At 38.1% G+C, this 25,114-nt stretch overlaps 1 protein-coding gene across 2 annotated transcripts in view; it reads right to left on the reverse strand.

Annotated features, from left to right (window-relative positions):
• Nucleotides 1-3,055: 3,055 nt before the first annotated feature.
• Nucleotides 3,056-25,114, reverse strand: part of mfsd8l1 (major facilitator superfamily domain containing 8-like 1) — a 31,043-nt gene continuing 8,984 nt past the window's right edge. For both annotated transcript variants that reach the window (XM_062028036.1, XM_062028035.1), the window contains 7 exons: nt 24,461-24,806; nt 20,478-20,551; nt 20,111-20,324; nt 17,182-17,304; nt 9,981-10,111; nt 9,746-9,840; nt 3,056-3,729 (listed from right to left, as the gene is read on the reverse strand). In XM_062028036.1, the coding sequence (XP_061884020.1) occupies nt 9,775-9,840; nt 9,981-10,111; nt 17,182-17,304; nt 20,111-20,324; nt 20,478-20,551; nt 24,461-24,806 (954 nt within the window). In that variant the 3' untranslated portion in view covers nt 3,056-3,729; nt 9,746-9,774. The remainder of the gene's footprint in view (nt 3,730-9,745; nt 9,841-9,980; nt 10,112-17,181; nt 17,305-20,110; nt 20,325-20,477; nt 20,552-24,460; nt 24,807-25,114) is intronic.

Consider the following 25,114-nt stretch of genomic DNA (forward strand, 5'->3'; position numbering starts at 1 on the left):
ATCAATGTGGATACGAGGCAGCGCATCATCCAAATTCATCCCCCGGCAAATCACTGATGAAGCTCAGGGAAAGAGACGGGGAAAAAATAAAAACAATAAAATACTTAAGCCCTACTAAACTCCACCTGCCCTCTTTGCCCTGTGTAGAAGAAAAAACAAGTTCACCGAAAGTTCACGTGTCGGTTATCATCGTCGACTCTGGCCGTATATGCCTCAAAGTATTCCTGTGATTGGCTGGAAAACAAGGAACCGAACATACCCTGACTACTGTTGATATGACACGCGATGTGTTCCACACCTCTGACCCTGATACGCAGGGTCGCTGTTCGGTCAGATTGCCGCTGCAGGCCAAGTGTGATTGGTGTGTGTGTGTGTGTGGTGGATGTGGTGTGTGACCCGTTAAGAGGGGGAAAAAAACAAAACAAGAAGAGGTAAACGCTCAAAATATCTCTGTATCTGGCCTTGTGTCGTAACATTTGGGAGCCGACGCCGCCCTACATTAAAGCGGGTTCAACTGCAGTTCACAGATGAAGCCACGCCCCCTCGCCGCCGTGTCGTCAGGCAGGCGATGTGTCGTCACGAGCAAGAAAAACCTCAACTTGTCGCCCGTTTCTCGTTCAGACACAGTGACCCCCAGCGGGCCTTCAGCCGCTCTAACAACCAAGACTTGTTAGAAGCTTGCCATTGTATTTCATTTTTTGGGTACAAAGAAAAAATACACACGTCAGTCTTTGCCTGGAAAATAAGGAACATTTATGTAATTTTTAAAGAGTTAATTTATTGTTGGTATTTCTTTTATGAGTACTCAAATGTTTTAAACTGACTTTATATAATGTGCAGTGTGTGTTTTTGTTTATTTCTTTTAATATTACTACAGTCTTGATAATTATAGAAAATAAGGGCACACAAAAACATGTATTTTATTTTGCATTGATTAGTGTTTAAATAATATCCTTTGGATATAACATAATCTATATTATGAAATCAAAATGAATAATATTTACCTATAATTAAATACCCAAATAATTAGTACATGTTTTTCATTATTGCAATTGTATTTCTTCATTTTTTGGGTACAAAGAAAAAATATACATGTCAGTCTTTGCCTGGAAAATAAGGAACATTTATGTCATTTTTAAAGAGGGCAACCCCAATTAGTTAATTTATTGTTGGTATTACTTTTATGAGTACTCAAAATGTTTTAAACTGACTTTATATAATGTGCAGTGTGTGTTTTTTTTTAAATATTACTACAGTATTCATATTTATGGAAAATAAGGGCACACAAAAACATATATTTTCTTTTGCATTGATTAGTGTTTAAATAATATCCTTTGGATATGACATAATCTATATTATGAAATCAAAATGAATAATATTTACCTATAATTAAATACCCAAATAATTAGTACATGTTTTTCATTATTGCAATTGTATTTCTTCATTTTTTGGGTACAAAGAAAAAATACACACGTCAGTCTTTGCCTGGAAAAAAAGGAACATTTATGTCATTTTTAAAGAGGGCAACCCCATTTAGTTCATTTATTGTTGGTATTACTTTTAGGAGTACTCAATTTTTTTAAACTGACTATTTAATGTGCAGTGTGTTTTTGTTTGTTTTTTTAAATATTACTAACGTCTTCTTATTTATAGAAAATAAGGGTACACAAAAACATGTTTTATTTTGCATTGATTAGTGTTTAAATAATATCCTTTGGATATGACATAATCTATATTATGAAATCAAAATGAATAATATTTACCTATAATTAAATACCCAAATAATTAGTACGTGTTTTTCATTATTGCAATTGTATTTTAACGGAATATAATTATTGAATAAAGAATAATCAAATTAATTCATAGAATTAAATATTTGTTGGTTAAAAAGTACATTTTAATTGTTAAAGTAATTTATTTTCTAATATCTGTAATACCTCCCTGAACATGTTAGTGTATTTAATGGAATTTCTAAATTAATAATTTATAATTTGTGTGTATAGACATCCATCCATCCATATTCTACCGCCTGTCCCTCTTGGGGTTTCGGGGGTGTTGGAGCCTTTCCCAGCTGCACTCGGGCTGAAGGCAGGGAACACCCACCGCAATAGTCAAATAAATAATATATTTTTTACCAATAGGATATTACATATTATGAAATCAAAATTAATAACATTTGATTACAATGAAATACTGAAAATAAATATTACTTTATATGAGTTCGATTTTTTTCATTAAGAATTTTTTTTCAGAATATACTTCTTAAATTAATAATCTAATCAATGATTGATTTAATAGTATGTACATTAATAGAATTAAATATATTGTTTGATAAAAAAGTAAATTCCAAACTAAGGACGCTTAAATATTGGTAATGTTTTAATTTGTAACTATACCTTTAATAATTACCTTAATTTACTCGTATGTTTAAAGATATTTCTAAATAACTTATGTGCAATTCATTTGTGTGTTTCATAATACATAGACACAGTCAAATCATTACCAGTGAATTACATAACATTAGGATAGTACATAATATTTATTATAAAATCAAAATGACTAACATTTAATTACAATACGCAAATAAATATTACATGATACGCATGTTTTTTTCATAGGGATTTTTTCAGAACAGATTTCTTCAATGAAGAAGAATTAAATCAATGATGGCTTTAATATGATGTACATTTATAGAATCAAATATATTTTTTGATGAAAACTAGAATTACTTAAATCTTGTTCAAATGCTTTATTTACTAAAACCTCTTATTTTACTACTGTATTTAATGGAATTTCTAAATAACTGATATATAATCATTTTGTGTATAATATATAGACATATTTAATTAATCACTATGTTAGATTATTAAGGGTAAGCAGTGAATAAATATAAGAATGCCATTTTTTCATGCAAAGTAAAAACAAACTAAATACATTGTTACAATATTATATTGCAATATAATTTCATATGCATCATATTAATAATACAATTATTTAAATAGATGAGAAATGCAATTAAAAGAATGATGAGCTATAGTCTGCAATTCAGTGATGTTTGACATACATACTTTAATAATATATAACAATACATTTTCAATAAAAAGAACATTGAGAGCAAATAGTTAGCAAATCAAAATTAGTAAAAGCATTGGAATCAACTATTAGACACAGTGAATGTTTGGGGTAAAAAAAAACAAGACAAAAATACAATTTCTGTCCAGATTTTTTGGTTTTGTGGAAATTCTACCAAAAGAGTCACATTGGTAAATTGCTGCATATAATATTTAAAAACAAAAACAGTTTCCCACAAAAATTTGACCTTACTTTGCTGACATGGAAGACAAGTTCAACTGCTGTCTACTTTAGAAGTCCAAGTGTGCCCACTAGTGTTCAATATAAATAATGCATGTTAAAAAAAATCTGACTCATTTTTTTGCTGTGTTTAGTTTAAAGCAAAGACACCCTTAATAATCTAAATATAATAACAACGTATATAAAATACAAATGAGGTTTTAATCTTTAATTCAAACTGTTAAATATTGTAAGTGCTGAGGCACACATTAAAAATTTGTTGTATTTTGTTGGTAACTAATGTGCACATAAATTAACAAAAACAATGGAAATAACTACCATCCTACAATTGGACAAATATGTCGGGTGGATTCCATATTTCCATGGGAAATAAACATATTCACCAAACAGTCCTCCGATCTTCATTTGTGTGCAAAGCTTTGAAAACACATTACAGAAGCCTTTAGGAGCGATTAGATAAAAAAGCATATTTACATTCTGCACTGCTTGCTAAAGTCTAAGGGGGAAAAACTCACTTTATTTAAATAAAAATATATTTTGCAATTGTGTTGACAAGTGCAATATATAGGGGTCAAATGGGACCACATTTTATAAATAAATACATCTTTAAATAATTACTTATACAGTGTCCTCCAAAAGTATTGGAACAGCGAGGCGAATTCATTTATTTTTGTTGTAGACCAGTAGTTCTTAACCTTGTTGGAGGTACCGAACCCCACCAGTTTAATATGCGCATTCACCGAACCCTTCTTTAGTGGAAAAAAATAAAAATAAAAATATTTTCAAATTCAAGAAAAAGTCATGTTTTTTTTACTTGTGCACAAAATGAACCGTGCATGAACATCACCTTGTTCAAAGAACAAAACCAACACAGTGCATGAACTCACAACATATGACACACCTTACACACATTACCATGAATTGAATAACGTGGACCCCGACTTAAACAAGTTGAAAAACTTATTCGGGTGTTACCATTTAGTGGTCAATTGTACGTAATATGTACTGTACTGTGTAAACTGTACTGTTTCATAAATTGTATTCTCTTCCTTTGCGATCTGCTAGTAAAAGTTTCAATCAATCAATCAAACAACCTGCAAATCAGATGGAAAATTAAAGGGAACATTGTTTGGGGGTATCCATAGTACGCTGATAGGGAGAAGTTTTTATTTACACGATAAGTCGGATGTCTTTACCTCCTGAGGTCGACTCACCGAACCCCTAGGGTTCGATCAAACCCAGGTTAAGAACCACTGTTGTGGACTGAAACCATTTGGGGTTGACATCAAAAAATGAATATGGGACAAGAGATCAACATTTCAGCTTTTATTTCCAGGTACCGTAATTTCCGGACTATAAGCCGCTACTTTTTCCCCTCGTTCTGGTCCCTGCGGCTTATACAACGGTGCGGCTTATTTACGGCCTGTTCTTCTCCGACACCGACGAAGAGGATTTCGGTGGTTTTAGTACGCAGGAGGAAGACGATGACACAATGATTAAAGACTGACTTTTCATATACCGGTAGGCTGGTTATTTTGATAACGTACAGGCGAGCACTTTGTATTACTTTGCACCGTTGTATTATTTGTACTCTGCACGAATGCTGTTCGCCATGTCAAAGATGTGAAAGTTTGATTGAATGATTGAAAGATTTATTGTTAATAAATGGGACGCTTTGCGTTCCCAAACAGTCATCTCTGTCCCGACAATCCCCTCCGTGGTAGCAGCAACCCCTATATACTACGGTAATTACACATCAAAACCCTGCGGCTTATAGTCGGGTGCGGCTTATATATGGAGCAATCTGTATTTTCCCCTAAGTTTAGCTGGTGCGGCTTATAGTCAGGTGCGGCTTATAGTCCGGAAATTACGGTATTTACATCTGGATCTGATATACAACTTAGAAGATAGCACCTTTTGTCTGAACCTATCCATTTTTCATGAGAGCAAAAGTATTAGAACATGAGACTGACAGGTGTGTTTTGTTGCCCAGGTGTCTCCCAATGGACTTGATTTTTCAAACAATAAATAGCACTGAATGTCTGAGCTCAGTTTCAGATTGGGTAGGATAGGTTTTGCCTGTGCAGACTACATTTAGAGTTGGAACCAACATGAAAACCACAGAGCTGTCTATGGGTGAAAAATAAGCAATTGCGAATCTGAGAGAAGATGGACAATCAATCAGAGCCATTGCACAAACATTGGCCATAGCCAGTGCAACCATTTGGAATGTCCTGAAGAAGAAAGAAACCACTGGTGTACTAAGCAACAGACATGGAACAGGTAGACCAAGGAAAACATCAGCAGTTGATGACAGAAACATTGTGAGAGCTATAAAGAACAACTGTTAGTGACATCAGCAACAACCTCCAGAGGGCAGGAGTGAAGGTATCACAATATACTGTTGGCAGAAGACTTCATGAACAGAAATACAGAGGCTACACCAGAAGATGCAAACCACTCATTAGCAAGAAGAACAGGAAGGCCAGGCTGGAATTTGCCAAAAGGTACAGAGATGAGCCTAAAAAATTCTGGAAAGAAGTTTTATGGACTGATGAGATAAATATTAACTTCTTCCAAAGTGATGGAAAGGCAAAAGTTTGGAGAAAGAAAGGATCTGCTCATGATCCCAAACATACTAGCTCATCTGTGAAACATCATGTCACGGCTTGGGATTGCATGGCTTCTTCTGGGACGTCATCTTCATTGATGATGTAACACATGATGGCAGCAGCAAAATGAACTCAGAAGTCTAAAGAAACATTTTGTCTGCTAATTTAAAGAACGATGCAACTAAACTGATTGGGAGATCCTTCATCATGCAGCAAGATAACATGCCAAAACAACAAAAGAGTTCATCAGGGGCAAGAAGTGGAAGGTTTTAGACTGGCCAAGTCAGTCTCCAGACTGAAACCCAAATAGAGCATGCATTTTACCTGCTGACTGAAGGGAGTAACCCCCCCAAAACAAACATTAACTGAAAGAGGCTGCGGTGAAAGCCTGGAAAGGCATCACAAAAGAAGAATGCAAAAGTTTGGTGATGTCAATGGGTCACAGGCTTGATGCAGTTATTGAAAGCAAAATATTTGCAACTAAATATTGAGTCTTATTCACTTTAATCTATTTTATGTTTATATGTTCCAATTAGGGCTGGGCGATATATCGATATAGTCGATATATCGCGGGTTTGTCTCTGTGCGATATAGAAAATTACTATATCGTGATATTCGAGTGTGCGTTCTCACGCAGTTGCTTTTAGCTGCGGGCATTACACTACAGGCTTTTCTTCATTTTTTCTTGTCTCTCCTTCTCACAGAGAGATAAAACAAGCGCACCTACTTACATACGTCACATACTGACGCGCGTGCAACGTCCATACTTGCCAACCCTCCCGTTTTTAGCGGGAGAATCCCGGTATTCAGCGCCTCTCCCGACAACCTCCCGGCAGAGATTTTCTCCCGACAAACTCCCGGTATTCAGCCGGAGATGGAGGCCACGCCCCCTCCAGCTCAATGCGGACCTGAGACTGAGTGGGGACAGCCTGTTCTCACGTCCGCTTTCCCACAATATAAACAGCTTGCCTGCCCAATGACGTCATAACATCTAGGGCTTTTAGAGAGTAGAGTGGACAACTGCGCACACAACAAGGAGACGAAGCAGAAGAACGAGGAAATTACAGACATGGCGACGCCGTCGACGAGCAAGATGAAGAAATACGCTTGCAAGTTCCAAAACGAATGGAAACAAGAATTTCAGTTCATCCAGGACAGTTCGAAGGGGAAGGTGTATGTTGCCTGTAAATATGTAGAACAGACTTCTCCATTGAACACGGTGGCCGAAATGATATACTCATCATGAACGGAGAAGTTAAACAGGACAATACTGCCATCTAATGGATAGCCACCGGAACACTGAAATTCAAGTATTTATTTTATGTAAATAAAATAAATATATATATATATAGCTAGAATTCACTGAAAGTCAAGTATTTCATACATATGTATATATATATATATATATGTATGTATATATATATATATATATATATATATATATATAAATATATATGAAATACTCGAGTTGGTGAATTCTAGCTGTAAATAACCACGCCCCCAAACACGCCCCCCGCCCCCAACCACCCACCCCCCACCCCCCCACCCCATACCCCCCACCTCCCGATATTGGAGGTCTCAAGGTTGGCAAGTATGGCAACGTCATACGCCCTCGCGGAGCAGACAGGTAGCAGCATGGGTAACGTTAGCTGTGATGTTAGCGAAGAGGTAATACGAGAGAGAGAAAGTGCGAATCTGGTAACAAATGACGGAAGAATTAATTCCCAAGAAAAACAGCACGGGGTCCATCGTCTGGCGGTGGTTTGGCTTCAAGCGCGAAGATGTTGAACAAGTATCCGGCAAAAGCGTTAGCAACTTAGCACCACTGCTAATTTGTAGCATCATTTGAAAAGTCACCCGCTAGAGAATGAAGAGTGCTTGAAACTCTGCATGTCAACATCTCCATTCTGTGCCACAACAACAAAATGCCGGAGCAACGAGCACTGACCCAATTGAGCCTGGCGTCTTCCATTTCCAGATCAACACCGTATGAAAAAAATAGTCAACAACAGACGGAGATAACCTACCACATAGTGAAGGACATACACAATTTGATTTCCTGTTATGCAGCTAATTTTTATTTGACAGTTATTTAAATATCTTGTGTGACATCATGCACAAAAGTGCACTTTATTTGTTTTAAACTATTGTAGTGGCGTTCTGTACAAAAACTGCACTTTAATTTAGTGTTGTTTTGATATGTCATCTTAGTGACATCATGCACAAAAGTGCACTCACAGCTTGTTTTAAAATGTCTCTGACAATCTTGCACTTTCTGTTTTGAAATGACATGAATGTTTGTGCCACTGCTTAATAACTGTTTAATAAATACAGTTTTGCTAAATTGACTTAGTTGTGATTTCCTTCTCTGCATGAAAGTTTAAAATGAGCATATATTCATGCAGTATGAACAAGAATGTTTTAATGTAGACACATAGAATCATCATACTGCTGTGATTATATGCATCAAGTGTTCATTCAAGGCTAAGGCAAAATATCGAGATATATATTGTGTATCATGACATGGTCTAAAAATATCGAGATATTAATAAAAGGCCAAATCGCCCAGCCCTAGTTCCAATACTTTTGCTCACCTAAAAATGTTGTGTACCACTACAAATAATGCTATCTTCTAAGTTGTGTATCGGATCCAGATGTAAATACCTGGAAATAAAAGCTGAAATGTTGATCTCTTGTCTCGTATTCATCTTTTGATGTCAAACCCAAATGTTTTCAGTCTACAACAAAAATAAAGGAATTCGCCTCACTGTTCCAATACTTTTGGAGGGCACTGTACGTGTCACTAATTACAATTGCACGTAAATGTGTCATTAAATTTGTCATTTTTTATGTTAAGGTATATCTAATTATTTATTTCAAAATTTTATTAAAACATTTCAAGATTTCAATAAATAAATCATAAATCATGAATATATTTATCATATCGTAAAATAATAAATTTCATCATTAAAGAAAATCAATAATTAACAAAATGATTACATAATTTTAAATTAAAATAATTAAATATCCTTTTAATTAAATAAATTGACACATTAAATACCATTTATGTATTTAATTCATATTATAAATTAACATCATTATTTAAAGATGTATTTAATTGTGACCGTCTATCGCAGGGGTGTCAAACTCATTTTAGATCGGGGGCCACATGGAGAAAAATCTACTCCCAAGTGGGCCGGACTGGTAAAATCACGGCACGATAACTTAAAAATAAAGACAACTTCAGATTGTTTTCTTTGTTTATAAATAGAACAAGCACATTCTAAAATTGTACAAATCATAATGTTTTGGGTTTTGTTTTTTTTACAATTACCTGTTGCGGTTAATAGTATTTATACTTCATTTGTCGTTATTTATATTCTCTGAATAAATTATGTGATAATGTTCATCAGTCAACTCATTGGTGTTAATTTTCAATCTATCAGGATAAACATTTTTTATCAAAATCAAATTACACTGTTATTTATGTAATTTGATCATTTTCCTTGACTGACGTACTAACATCATGTGGTTTATTTTGTACATGTGTAGCATCATCTATAAAGATACAAAGACTTGCTATTGCGACATCCAGTGGACACATTTAGAACAGCTGTTTCTTTCATTCAAAAAATTTCAGGTTAATTTTTTTCATTAGCAAACTCATCCCGCGGGCCGGATAAAACCTGTTTACGGGCCTGATCCGGCCCTCGGGCCGTACGTTTGACACCCCTGCTATAGCAATACACATGAATCCAAAAGTGCCTGTTCTGAAGAGGTAAAAAAAAAAATCTGTTCAATTACTAGTGTTTGCAACTAACCTTCACAATCGACTGAATTAACAGCTGACTCAGCTTTCTGCTTCCTCCTCTCGGGATGGTTCCACCAGCTGCTTGTAGGAGAAGGCCAGCATCATCTGGAGGGATAAACGACATCACATAATATTGAATTATTTTCCATCTATTGGCTGTACCGTGTTTATTTCCCTCTCTGTGGGATCTTAAGAGGCTGATTGCAATGTCTTCTTTTACTTCCCTAACAATGTTTGTTGCTCACCGTTAGTAGTGCCAGCAGCGCCATCATCACCCCCATCATGATATACATGTTGTCAGTGAGGCCACCAGCCCACAGCGGGCCCAGAATGGTCGCGAGACCTCCGACTGAGCGACGCACGCCCTGACTGAAACCTGCAAGGGCAACAACACATCAGCTTAACGCTAATTAGGGTATTTCTGTGCTTAAGGCGTGGGCAGCGCAAACACAACAAAACTGCAATATCATTATCATGTAAGGCAACCCTGACTTTTGATGTGAATAGTATAAGTAATCTTGGATTGAGAACAAATACGGAAACTGCATACAAGTATAAGTTCAACTGTCGGTCTGGTACAGGGACTGCAAGACTGCAGATGCTGCCTTTATTCGGCTAACTAAAAAAATGCAAAGTACAATTTAGTAAAGCATGCAAGCAGAACCTCCAGGTTCTGTAACAGCTTCTTCCCTCAGGCCGTAAGACTCTTGAACGCATCATAATTAAATTATCCCCTCAACTCCCCCCAAAATGGATTAACTCGCTGGAATAAAAAAGACAATACAACATACCGTAATTTCTGGACTATAAGCCGCACCTGACTATAAGCCGCACCAGCTAAATCTAGGGGAAAATACAGATTGCTCCATATATAAGCCGCACCCTTGTATAAGCCGCAGGGTTTTGATGTGTAATTAGCGTAGTATATAGGGGTTCCTGCTACCACGGAGGGGATTGTCGGGACAGAGATGACTGTTTGGGAACGCAAAGCGTCCCATTTATTAACAATAAATCTTTCAATCAAACTTTCACATCTTTGACATGGCGAACAGCATTTGTGCAGAGTACAAATAATACAACGCTGCAAAGTAATACAAAGTGCTCGCCTGTACGTTATCAAAATAACCAGCCTACCGGTATATGAAAAGTCAGTCTTTAATCATCGTGTCATCGTCTTCCTCCTGCGTACTAAAACCACAGAAATCCTCTTCGTCGGTGTCGGAGAAGAACAGGCCGTAAATAAGCCGCACCCTTGTATAAGCCGCAGGGACCAGAACGAGGGGAAAAAGTAGCGGCTTATAGTCCGGAAATTACGGTACATCCATAAACGTGGACGCATGTGAGAAAGTGCAATATATTTATCTGTACAGTAATCTATTTATTTATTTATATATATTTATTTATTTTATATATATATTTATATATTATTTATATATATTTATTTATATATATGCACCTTATTGCTTTTTTTATCCTGCACTACTATGAGCTTATGTAACGAAATTTCGTTCTTATCTGTGCTGTAAAGTTCAAATTTGAATGACAATAAAAAGGAAGTCTAAGTCTAAGGATTTTAAGGTGCAGACATGCCAGCCTTAAATACATTTAATGAGTACCGCACCTCCACTTGGGTCAGAATTTGGCATCATATTTAGCATGCAACTTTGTTGCGAGCGAGCGATGGTAAAACAAGAATAGGTCAAACATAGTGACCATTTTAAAGTGTGATACAGCTTTTCAGGACAAGGACATTGGTGATCTTTGACTGGAACAATGTCATGGACAAAAATGATGCACATGTTTGCTGTAATGGAATAATAAATAAGATGGAGGGAACTATATCTAAGGATCTTCAAAAGCACAAGTGCAAGAGAAGTAAATTTTTACCCTGATTTTAGAAAATTAATGAGAGAATAGATTTGGCTCTGAAAAAAATCCCTTAACAGGTGAACTAAGCAGCGATACAAATTTGTTTAAAAGCCTAAAAAAATCCAGTTACTAAAATACACTATATTGCCGAAAGTATTTGGTCACCCATCCAAATGATCAGAATCAGGTGTTCTAATCACTTGGCCCGGCCACAGGTGTATAAAATCAAGCACTTAGGCATGGAGACTGTTTCTACAAACATTTGTGAAAGAATGGGCCGCTCTCAGTGATTTCCAGCGTGGAACTGTCATAGGATGCCACCTGTGCAACAAATCCAGTCGTGAAATTTACTCGCTCCTAAATATTACAAAGTCAACGGTCGGCTTTATTATAAGAAAATGGAAGAGTTTGGGAACAACAGCAACTCAGCCAAGAAATGGTAGGCCACGTAAACTGACAGAGAGGGGTCAGCAGAGGAATTATGGTGTGGGGTTGTTTTTCAAGAGTTGGGAGTTGGTGCAAAGAGGTCGCCCACTTTCTGCACAGTCAGTTGCTACAGAGCTCCAAACTTCATGTGACCTTCTAATTAGCCCACGTACAGTACGCAGAGAGCTTCATGGAATGGGTTTCCATGGCCAAACAGCTGCATCCAAGTCATACATCACCAAGTCCAATGCAAAGCGTCGGATGCAGTGGTGCAAAGCAGTGGTCCCCAACCTTTTTGTAGCTGGGGACCGGTCAACGCTTGAAAATTTGTCCCACGGACCGGTGGGGGGGGGGGGATTTTTTTATATATTTTTTTCATAAAGAAATACAATCATTTGTGCTTACGGACTGTATCCCTGCAGACTGTATTGATCTATATTGACATACACAATATGTATATATTGTGTTTTTTATGTTGATTTAATAAATAAATAAAAAATATGTATATATATTTTTTTAATTTCTTGCGCGGCCCGGTAGCAATCGGTCCGCGGACCGGTACCAGGCCACGGCCCGGTGGTTGGGGACCACTGGTGTAAAGCACTTCACCACTGGACTCTAGAGCAGTGGAGACGCCTTCTCTGGACTGATGAATTGCGCTTTTTCATCTGGCAATCTGGTGGACGACTCTGGGTTTGGTGGTTGCCAGGAGAACGCTACATTTTGGACTGCATTGTGCCGAGTGCGAAATTTGATGGAGGAGGAATTATGGTGTGGGGTTGTTTTTCAGGAGTTGGGCTTGGCCCCTTAGTTCCAGTGAAAGGAACTTTGAATGCTCTAGGAAACCAAAACATTTTGGACAAGTCCATGCTCCCAACCTTGTGGGAACAGTTTGGAGCGGGCCCCTTCCTCTTCCAACATGACTGTGCACCAGTGCACAAAGCAAGGTCCATAAAGACATGGATGACAGAGTCCGGTGTGGATGAACTTGACTGGCCTGCACAGAGTCCTGACCTGAACCCGATAGAACACCTTTGGGATGAATTAGAACGGAGACTGAGAGCCAGGCCTTCTCGACCAACATCAGTGTGTGACCTCACTAATGCGCTTTCGAAATAATGGTAAAAAATTCCGATAAACACACTCCACAACCTTGTGGACAGCCTTCCCAGAAGAGTTGAAGTTGTAATAGCTGCAAAAGGTGGGCCGACATCATATTGAATCCTATGGGTTAGAAATGGGATGGCACTTCAAGTTCATATGTGAGTCAATGCAGGTGGCCAAATACTTTTGGCAATATAGTGTGTTAAGAAATCTACAAGCAGGTTATTATATCTCAACAATGCCCTCTCACAATGTGGAAAAAAATGAATAGTATAATAACACCATTGGGCAAAACAACAACAATGTATGAGCTTAAAAATAATGACGCTCACATTAGAGACAGTAAAGAAGTCGCCAAGTGTTGAACAGTTATTTTGTTTCCTCTGTGTAGAGATAGTGCAGCAGTTAAAATCAAAAACATCAATTTGCTCTCCCCAAATGGCAGAAAGTCAATGTAACACTGAATTTCATAGAAAATGGGACACGGCCTTCGCATTGCAGCAGACTGATGAGGTTGAAGTGCTCCAAGTTATAAATCAGACTGATCAAAGTCCCAGTAAAGATATTTTTCAAAAGGATGCAGACTTTCTATAGCAACATAAAAATGTATTCGCAAAACCCCTCACACATTTAATCGACCTGTCCATTCAAAGCTATGCCTATTTTAAAGTCAGGAGCACCAGACCAGGCATGTAACGATCAACTTGGAAGCATCCTGCCTGTACTTTTAAAAGGTGCTTGAGAACATTGTGTCTAACCAACTCTTGCGCTCCATACTGTAGAGTCAAACAACACTCTGCATCTTTTACAACTTGCCTTTTGAACTTGACTTTTCAAACTTAAGGACGTCTTAATGAGAGGTCAGCCATCTGAACATTACTGATCTAAGTGTATTATGTTTTCTTCACTGTGTTATTAATTGTTACTGTTTTTAATTATACCGCTTTGTTAATAAATGCCCAACTGGGACAGACATGGAGAATTAGCCCTGGCTAAAATGTTGTAGTACGTAACATGTGCTCATGAAACATGTGTCCCTATCAAATAAACACAATGAAATTAATTAAAGAGAATGCAGGGGACTGATATTGCAGTTGGAACTAATCAACGTGGGACAACTAGGGGTGTCTACATCCGATATTTGCAAAAAAACAACAACATCTAAAGTGTCCAATATAAGCTGTTGTGCAAAGCTGGGCACCCAGTTAACATCTAAATGTTCTCCAATAAACACACAAGCTTGGCCTTTTCTTGTAATTTAGTGACAAAAAGTAAACATATTAGGTTACAGACGACAAGGAGCTAGCACACAATAGCACACAAGCTAAACATATGTGACCTTAATTGAACAATATTGCAGCGTAAAAAATATTTGTCAATATAAACAAGTATCTAACAAATATAGTGTCATATTACTTACACATACAATAATGCCTTAGAGACTTTGTATTACAAATTATCCAGTAACAAATGTGTCCACATCTTTTAATTTACTGTTTATAGGCCTACTGAAACCCACTACTACCGACCACGCAGTCTGATAGTTTATATATCAATGATGAAATCTTAACATTGCAACACATGCCAATACGGCCGGGTTAACTTATAAAGTGCAATTTTAAATTTCCCGTGAAACTTCCGGTTGAAAACGTCTATGTACGTCTATTGCGCGTGATGTCAAAGGTTGAAACGGAAGTATTCGGACACATTGTATCTCAATACAAACAGTTCTGTTTTCATCGCCAAATTCCACAGTATTCTGGACATCTGTGTTGGTGAATCTTTTGCAATTTGTTTAATGAACAATAGAGACTGCAAAGAAGAAAGCTGTAGGTGGGATCGGTGTATTAGCGGCTGGCTGCAGCAACACAACCAGGAGGACTTTGAGGATAGCAGACGCGCTATCCGACGCTAGCCGCCGACCGCATCGATGATCGGGTGAAGTCCTTCGTCACGCCGTCGATCGCTGGAACGCAGGTGAGCACGGGTGTTGATGAGCAGATGAGGGCTGGCGTAGGTGGAGAGATAATGTTTTTATCATAGCTCTGACGAGTTCCCGTAGCTAAGTTAGCTTCAATGGCGTCGTTAGCAACAGCATTGCTAGGCTTCGACAGGCGGCACAGCATTAACCGTGTAGTTACATGTCCGGTGTTTGGTTCGGTGTCTCCTGATAGTAGTATTGTTGATCTGCTGTCTATCCTTCCAGTCAGGGGCTTATTTATTTTGTTTCTATCTGCATTTAAGCATGATGCTATCATGTTAGCTCCGTAGCTAAAGTGCTTCACCGATGTATTGTCGTGGAGATAAAAGTCACTGTGAATGTCCATTTCGCGTTCTCGACTCTCATTTTCAAGAGGATATAGTATCCGAGGTGGTTTAAAATACAAATTCGTGATCCACAATAGAAAAAGGAGAGAGTGTGGAATCCAATGAGCCCTTGTACCTAAGTTACGGTCAGAGCGAAAAAAGATACGTCCTGCACTGCACTCTAGTCCTTCACTCTCACGTACCTCATCCACAAATCTTTCATCCTGGCTCAAATTAATGGGGTAATCGTCGCTTTCTCGGTCCGAATCGCTCTCGCTGCTGGTGTAAACAATGGGGAAATGTGAGGAGCCTTTCGAACTGCGACGTCACGCTACTTCCGGTACAGGCAAGGCTTTTTTTATCAGCGACCAAAAGTTGCGAACTTTATCGTCGATGTTCTCTACTAAATCCTTTCAGCAAAAATATGCCAATATCGCAAAATGATCAAGTATGACACATAGAATGGATCTGCTATCCCCGTTTAAATAAAAAAAATTAATTTCAGTAGGCCTTTAATGACTGTAATGTAATAAATTATTGTGACCCCTCGGTGCCACAAAAAACTACTACTCCACTTCAATAGCATAAATCTGTCATAAAGTTGGAGTTTTTCATACCTACCATTGTTCTCTGGGTAATTTCACGAGATCAAGCCTTTCCTAACACTCAACACTACAAAATATGGATGTACTGTTATAAAAATGTAATATCCCGGTTATCATTATCGCGGTATTGTTGATAGTGCTCAAAAGATACTCATACACACACTGAAATCTTTTGACCAAGCTAATATTTTTTTAATAACAAAAAATACACACAGTGTTAGAAAACCCACTATTTTGAATGTTTTGTGTTTCCTTTGCTTGACTGATAGTGTTTTAGTCTTCGTATTTTATCTGTTTTAATGGCTAAGATTTTATTGGTTTGTACTGTAGCACTTTAGTTTTTTTAAGTGAAAAGTACAAAAATAAAATGTATTATTATTTATTATTCCGTCTCCTATTCCTTGGAGTATAGAACGATCACTCTGTGCTAAGAGAGCACAGCTTGTAGGTTGAATGTGCACAATTGAATCAGACAGCAATGTGTTTATAAACCTTTAGATTGGGGTATGTCGTTCCTTAATAGGGAAAAACGCTAATGTCTCTTCTTTTCATGTTAGCATTTCAGCGAGAGAGCTGGCGCCATTCAGTCTATGAATTTATCAAAGTGCTGTTATCGATCACGGTTTTTAGAAAATTTGAATTTAAAACGATAATACTAACAGACAGAAGTTTTAAGATGTTGATCATTAATAAATACGGTAAATAAGTATGGTTCGTGCGGATCTCGTATCGGTTTAATATTGTTATCTGCCAATACTCAAGGCTTCAATATCTGTATCATATTGGAAGTGAAAATTTGGTATCGTGACATCACTCGTTACAACAGTCATTGCAAATGTTCATCTGAAATCAAAGAAGCCTTTTGCGGATGTGGTCTGAACAAGATATATACTTTTGTGAGATAGTTTGGGAGGTCAAGGGTAATTGTAGGGGCAGGAGCGAGCTGGTGTACTGTACGCCGGAGCTTCGACACAGAAAAATAATCCAGGTTTCACAGATTTAACTCAAGATTTAAACTGACGAAAGGCAAAAAAAAATGCGTGACTGGACAGCAGTGTTGGGTCAAAATGTGTGCTGAATTTGCTTCTCTCATTTCACATGTTGAAAAAAATGTTACTCTCTTTTTGTTACTCACCTTGCGTTTTCTCAGAAGTAATTTTGGAAAAGAGGGAAACCTGGGCAACCGCTACGAATGGCAGACCCAGGACCTGCAGGAATACGCCGATGATAAACTCCGTCAGCCGCCAGGAGAAACCACCTACACAAAGATACAACCCAGTAAACTTATATGAATGAGAAATTTTAAGGAGGAGTTCTACTAATGTAAGTGTGTATTTCAGGTCAGGAAATGTCATTGTGGTTTGTGAACCCCCTTGATGTACGTGTGATTAAAGGTTATATAAATAAACTATGTACAGTAGCTGCTCGGGATATATTACAGTGTAAATGCTTTAAAACAGGGGTTCTCTAACTTTTTCTACAAAGTACCACTTCAGAAAACACTTGGCTCTCTCCAAGTACCACCATAATGACCAACATTAAAATACAGTAGCGAAGTAGGCCTAAATAATCATTAAAAACAAAGCAGATGTTTTATTTATCAGGTCTATTTAATATTTTTGGCCACTGGAACATAACACACAATGCAACACCATCCACGGTGCTCCATATACAGTACATATTTACAGACTTCTTTGGTGTACCACTAGATGGAACCCACGTACTACAGTTTGAGAATCATTGCTTTAGATAAATCATACAAGGTTTCCCATACATGTAAATGGCCGTTGCGCAACGCCACTGCAACATAAATGCCAACACACCTTAAAAATAAGTTGTTTTTTTAAATATATAAACACATTTTAGTAATATATTGTATGAATGAATATACTGTACATAGTCTATTATTTACACACTATTGGCCATAATAAGTTTCAAAAACATCTCAATTGTCATAAAAATGTTCCTTTAAGATTCTGAAAAAGGCAAAAGGAGAAAAAGTTGAAGAGAAAAGGTATTTCAAGTCATTTCATGCGTTTCCTGTTCAAGCCTATGCAAACTACCCTAATTCTTTTGACATTACTACCGACAATGACGTCTAACTTTATGCTGCGTGCGTCTTTGAGCCTCCGTTTGACCGTGCATGTTGTCCCTGTGCGTGTGTGGGTTTTCTCCGGCTACTACAGTTACCTACCATATTCCAAAAATATTCATGTTAGGTTTATTGGAGACAGTACAATGTACATAGATATGAATGTGACTCTGAATGATTGTTTGCCTATATATGGTATGTACCCTGCGATAGGCCATGCGAATTTTGGTTAGCCGGTCAATAAGCCTATCTATTGTACGTTTGTAAGCTAGGGGCATTAAAACTCAACCTTCATCCTGGAGAACTGTAGTGCATTTTTTAGTTTATTCCAAACTAACTTAACTCGATCCCTACTACTTCCGTATAAAATACTACACGGTCGAGCTCCATCCTATCTTGCAGATTGTATTGTACCATATGTCCCAGAAAGAAATCTGCGTTCAAAGAACTCCGGCTTATTAGTGATTCCCAGAGCCCAAAAAAAGTCTGCGGGCTATAGAGCGTTTTCTATTTGGGCTCCAATACTATGGAATGCCCTCCCGGTAACAGTTAGAGATGCTACCTCAGTAGAAGCATTTAAGTCCCATCTTAAAACTCATTTGTATACTCTAGCCTTTAAATAGACCCCCCTTTTTAGACCAGTTGATCTGCCATTTCTTTTCTTTTCTGCCCCCCTCTCCCTTGTGGAAGGGGGGGCACAGGTCCGGAGGCCATGGATGAAGTGCTGGCTGTCCAGAGTTGGGACCCGGGGTGGACCGCTCGCCTGAGCCTCGGTTGGGGACATCTCTGCGCTGCTGACCCGTCTCCGCTCGGGATGGTCTCCTGCTGGCCCCACTATGGACTGGACTCTCACTATTATGTTAGATCCACTATGGACTGGACTTTCACAATATTATGCTAGACCCACTCGACGTCCATTGCATCCGGTCTCCCCTAGAGGGAGGGAGGGGTCCCCCACATCTGCGGTCCTCTCCAAGGTTTCTCATAGTCATTCACATTGACATCCCACTGGGTTGTGAGTTTTTCCTTGCCCTTATGTGGGATCTAAACTGAGGATGTCGTTGTGGCTTGTGCAGCCCTTTGAGACACTTGTGAATTAGGGCTATATAAATAAACATTGATTGATTGATTGATTGATTGATTGATTGATTGATTGATTGATTGATTGATTGATTGACATGTATGTGCACTTCATGTGTACCGTAATTTCCGGACTATAAGCCGCACCTGACTATAAGCCGCACCAGCTAAATTTAGGGGAAAATACAGATTGCTCCATATATAAGACGCACCCGACTATAAGCCGCAGGGTTTTGATGTGTAATTACCGTAGTATATAGGGGTTGCTGCTACCACGGAGGGGATTGTCGGGACAGAGATGACTGTTTGGGAACGCAAAGCGCCCCATTTATTAACAATAAATCTTTCAATCATTCATCAAACTTTCACATCTTTGACATGGCGAACAGCATTCGTGCAGAGTACAAATAATACAACGGTGCAAAGTAATACAAAGTGCTCGCCTGTACGTTATCAAAATAACCAGCCTACCGGTATATGAAAAGTCAGTCTTTAATCATTGTGTCATCGTCTTCCTCCTGCGTACTAAAACCACCGAAATCCTCTTCGTCGGTGTCGGAGAAGAACAGGCCGTAAATAAGCCGCACCGTTGTATAAGCCGCAGGGACCAGAACGAGGGGAAAAAGTAGCGGCTTATAGTCCGTAAATTACGGTATATATAATGTACTTTCCCTAGTGTGCTTAGATTTACAGTGACTTAATTGTGGAGAATAGCAACAAAACACCTCAAGTTATTTTTTTCATCTCTAATTCAAAGGACTCTTTATATATTTGGCAAACCTGCAACCCTCAAGTTGCTGGCACGGCTGCTCTACCCACTAGGCCATGCCGCCCCTTAATTGAGATTTAGATTTTGGTGCATAAGCCACAATGGGCCACAATACAGACTTACCTAGCGGCTTAGCCAGGAAGATGAGGCACCAGACACAGGAAATGTTGCAAATAATGAGGCCGACAGCAAGAATCACTCGCTCAGCAAAACGCTGGCTCAGCCAGCGCACAAAGAGGAAGCCAGCGATGACCTCCACGCCGCACAGACAGTACATGAGGCTGTTCTCCAACTCCCCGTAGTTGAAGAACTTCTGTGTCAGTGGAGTCACCATAGTCTGGAGAACAAGTGGTGCATTGCATTTTTATTATCACAGAATGCCTTACTGTCATTTTATTTCAGCCAAGCAGCGGCCTTAAAAATGACTGATGTGCAGATTGAGAGTTTTTCATTCGGTAGAAATAGTTGAACTATCTGGTATTCATTGTACCTCCAGGGCTGTCTGATTAAAAAGGGTGATGAACTGAGCAGCCAGCAGCACAACCACCTCCTCTCTCAGGAACTCTGTGGTCAAAAATGGAAAATGAAAAATATCAGACTATATGAAAGAAATAAAAAATGCATGTTTGTAGACAACAATGTAACCCACTGGGCCTCCACTCTATGCTATGTTTTGTATGAACCTTAAAAGAAACTTACTCAGCCTACAAAATATCAACGTATTAAAAATAAAGTGTCGTAATTTCTACACACTAAAATAAATCTTTGTAGTCTTAGTATTATTTCCGTCTGCCTTCTCCTCCCACATGTTTAATCCAATTCAAACAATTTCACTTTCAAAATGCTCGGCTCATTCATGGCTAATTTTTTTCCAGAAATTCCCACATTTACAGAAATTTCAAATTTTCCGGGACAATTATTCAAACTTCCACATTTCTCCACCGATTGAAACCATTCACCAGTACACAGTCCACTCATCCTGGACATTCAAATTATCACAAAGTTTAAAAAAATTATGTTTTGCCCACAATTCACGTTTTTCCAATACCACTGTTTAAACCATTTTTTTCTTTTAACTACTTCTCCCATAATTTCCAACCATAGCCTCATTCAAAACATTCCGCTTATTCAGGCAATCCCGTAACACTTATTCTCTATTGAAAAATGTTACTCCTTACACATTGTCCTTCATAGCGACAGCCATCAGACTTTATAATGCACATGTTCCTTTTTGACTGTACTTAAATGTATAATAGACTGTATTTATATTATTCACATGTAGGGCTGCAACAACTAATCGATTAAAATCGATTATAAAAATAGTTGGCGATTAATTTAGTCATCGATTCGTTGGATCTATGCAATGCGCAAGCGCAGAGGCTACTTTTTATTTATTTTATTTTTATTTTTTTTATAAACCTTTATTTATAAAATGCAACATTTACAAACAGCTGAGAAACAATAATCAAAATAAGTACTGTGCCAGTATGGTGCCAGTATGCTGTTTTTTTTCCAATAAAATACTGGAAAGGACAGAAATGTAGTTTGTCTCTTTTATCCGATTATTAATCGATTAAACGAAGTAATAATCGACAGATTAATCGATTATCAAATTAGTTGTTAGTTGCAGCCCTATTCACATGTGAATAATGCTTTGTAATAGACAGTATTTATATTATTCACATGTAAAAATACCTAAATGTTTATTGTCTATTGTGAGCGAACTGTGGAGCTGAATTTCCCCCAGTGATCAATAAAGTACTTTCTATTCTATTCTATTCTATTTCTAAACCGATTCAAACAGTTTCATTGTTAAAATGCTCCTTGATAATGTTACTCAATTGCTATAATGCCAACATTAGTGTGTTGCTAGCTTCTTTAGCTATCTTTGCCAAGTATATCTATCCGCAGCCACGCAGAACTACTCTAAGTTGCGCCCACTTAAAGATGTGCCCACAGGGGTGACGACAACAGAAGTGAAGCGTCTCTTAAACGGAAGTGAAGCTGGAGAGACAATATGTAACACGGAAAACAGAAAAAAAATACTGCTGAAAAAAAGTTAAGCTTACGGTTAGGGTTGAATATAATCAGCCGGAAAAGCAATACATTCAACAACCAAAGTACCGTATTTTTCGGAGTATAAGTCGCTCCGGAGTATAAGTCGCACCGGCCGAAAATACATAATAAAGAAGGAAAAAAACATAAATCGCACTGGAGTATAAGTCGCATTTTTGGGGGAAATTTATTTGATAAAACCCAACAGCAAGAATAGACATTTGAAAGGAAATTTAAAATAAATAAAGAATAGTGAACAACAGGCTGAATAAGTATACGTTATATGACGCATAAATAACCAACTGAGAACGTGCCTGGTATGTTAACGTAACATATTATGGTAAGTCATTCAAAAAACTAACATATAGAACATGCTATACGTTTACCAAACAATCTGTCACTCCTAATCGCTAAATCCGATGAAATCTTATACGTCTAGTCTCTTACGTGAATGAGCTAAATAATATTATTTGATATTTTACGGTAATGTGTTAATAATTTCACACATAAGTCGCTCCTGAGTATAAGTCGCACCCCCGGCCAAACTATGAAAAAACTGCGACTTATAGTCCGAAAAATACGGTAACACAAACCAATGTACCAAGTACCGGTATTTTTTGGAACCGGTTCCTAATTAGGTCGGTCCATGAGGAGCTTGAAGGTTTTGGATTAACGATACTGCTATCGGTATTGTCTGTTCCAGCTGACCGACGTAATTATGACACCTTGTCACATTCGTTCAGCTGCCGCTGCTACACATTACAATCCGCTTGGAATAATGGCAAATAAGGAAGCAACACCACACAAAAGTTTGCAACAAACAATAGATCTTCCTCAAAAGTCCCTCAGAATCACGCACACAGTGTCAGTTTGAAGTGATCGCACTTTACTCACGACAAGTCACGACCGCGTTTTATCAACTGTCCACCTAGCGATCTATTATTCCACAGGCCAGAATAAATCCACTCAAATAAGTGAAACATTGAGGTAAAATAATATTCCATTAATTTGCTTTGAAGCAATATAGCATCCACTGACGGTTGGTTGCAGTCTAACGTCACTACATTGTGCCACGTTTGGGTGGCAATAAAACACTTTGCTAAAACGTGATTCAGTTTGTTCTGTCTCTTGACTACAAACTGGACGATCGAGCATTATACTTGCTCACTCAGTCTTTTTTATTCATATAACACACACACACACACGTACATCGGTAACTGTCAACACTCAATATGACTTCCAGTCCGTCACTCAAATATGTCCATGCAAAACAAACACAAATAATTCCTATTGTTACAAGATGCACACCCACGATTTAGAGCAGACCTGGGCAAATTAAGGCCCGTTAAGTTTTTCAATCTGGGCCGCCGGATATTTCCAAATAATTTTTTTAGATGTTCAAGATGGAAAGTGTAGCTGCCATTAGATGTGCAGTCATGTTTTCTAACGACCGTAAGTCTTCAACTATACAAAGTATTTCAATGGTTGGAATCTGCGCTTTTGGATGATATACCAGTTACTATGGTAATCTAATTAGTTACTATGATAATCTACGTCACAGCAACTCAGACGAGGCACCAAGCAGTGTGGGCGGGAAGCGTTTCCACAGACGCGGAAGGAGATTTTCACAACAAAGTTCTAAAGCTTAGTGATATATCAGATGTATCAGATTGTAAGTGGGTTTATTTTGTACCCTTAGCGTTCATATTTCACCGTTTGTTGCATTTTTGTTGCGTTTCACTTGATTGTAAAATGTGTCGATCGAAAGGGGGTGTGACGTTCATATTTTGTCAATATTCAGTGTTTTATTGTTCATAGAAAAAATTAAAATTCCATTACGTTTTTTAAGGCGGTCTGTCATAACGTTTTTAGCATTCAATCAGACATTATTGTGAGGTTTTGAATTAGTGTTCCTAAAAATAGATATACCGGCCCCCAGACACATTTTTTGCTCTAAAGGTGGCCCCCCTAGTCAAAATAATTGCCCAGGCCTGACTTAGAGAGTGCGCAACTTACAGTAGTTTTACCCTTCTCATCTTTGCAGGTATTCGCCTCAGAGTCATATATTTTGGTACTTGACACAGGCTAATGTTAGTATGTCAGCATGTCAACATTAATATGTTAGCTATTTTTACAGGTACTATATGAACGTCCGAGTCATGCAGTATATTTTAGTACTTAATGCATGGCAATTGTTGACATGTTAACCTGACAGCTTTCGTAGTTAATTTTGCATGTAGAGACCTGAGTAGTATTTTTTTGTTACCTGACGTTATCGGGCTAGCGTGCTGACTATTAGCATTTCAGTTCGTTTTTTTAAGCATTTGCCTGCAATTTCTATTGAGTAGCTACTTCTAATCAATCTGTTATTACCTACTCAAAGTGCTTGGACACTAAAACCAGAAAAAAAACACGTACCGCGAGAGAGGCTGATATTCTTGAAGGGACTCGAGGATTCCTGTAAATCTGCTGGCTCGGGAGATGAGGAAATATGATTCAGGGTTGGATCGGAAGTCACAGTAGTGCCATCCCTGTGCGAGTCTTCGGCGACCACTGAGCCGTAGGAACCCAACAGCTCCTGGGAGCGCATTAGCGGCTTTCCTTCTTCATCACCCTCGCCCTCATCTCCCTCAATCTCTTGTTCATTCTCAAGGACGCTGTGCTCGGCTTTAAACGTGTCTTTCCCCCTTTCCAGAGGTGGAAGATCCCAGTACATGAAGATCACAGCCAGTTGAAGAAGAATCCACAGAAAACACATGAATAGCTGTAGTTGACAAAAGGACAATATAAAGTCCACACAGTACATCACAGTACACAGTACATCGAACATTTTGTAAAATGTCAATCTTTAGCAATTTTTGACACGATCTATGTGTTGAATTTCACGAGACTGTGCAGGTGTGCCTTATGTAGTGGCCCATAAGTGTATGGCTATATCTCAAATCGAATACTTTTAAACTGTGTACTGAGTTCCTGAGGGCACACATTTAGAGCATGAGACGTTCCAGGGACATTCTGACCTGCAGATGGGTTAATTGAATAATGTTTTTAATCAGATGAGCAATGATGATT

Source organism: Entelurus aequoreus, linkage group LG19 (assembly GCF_033978785.1).
Source record: "Entelurus aequoreus isolate RoL-2023_Sb linkage group LG19, RoL_Eaeq_v1.1, whole genome shotgun sequence".
NCBI lineage: Eukaryota > Metazoa > Chordata > Actinopteri > Syngnathiformes > Syngnathidae > Entelurus > Entelurus aequoreus.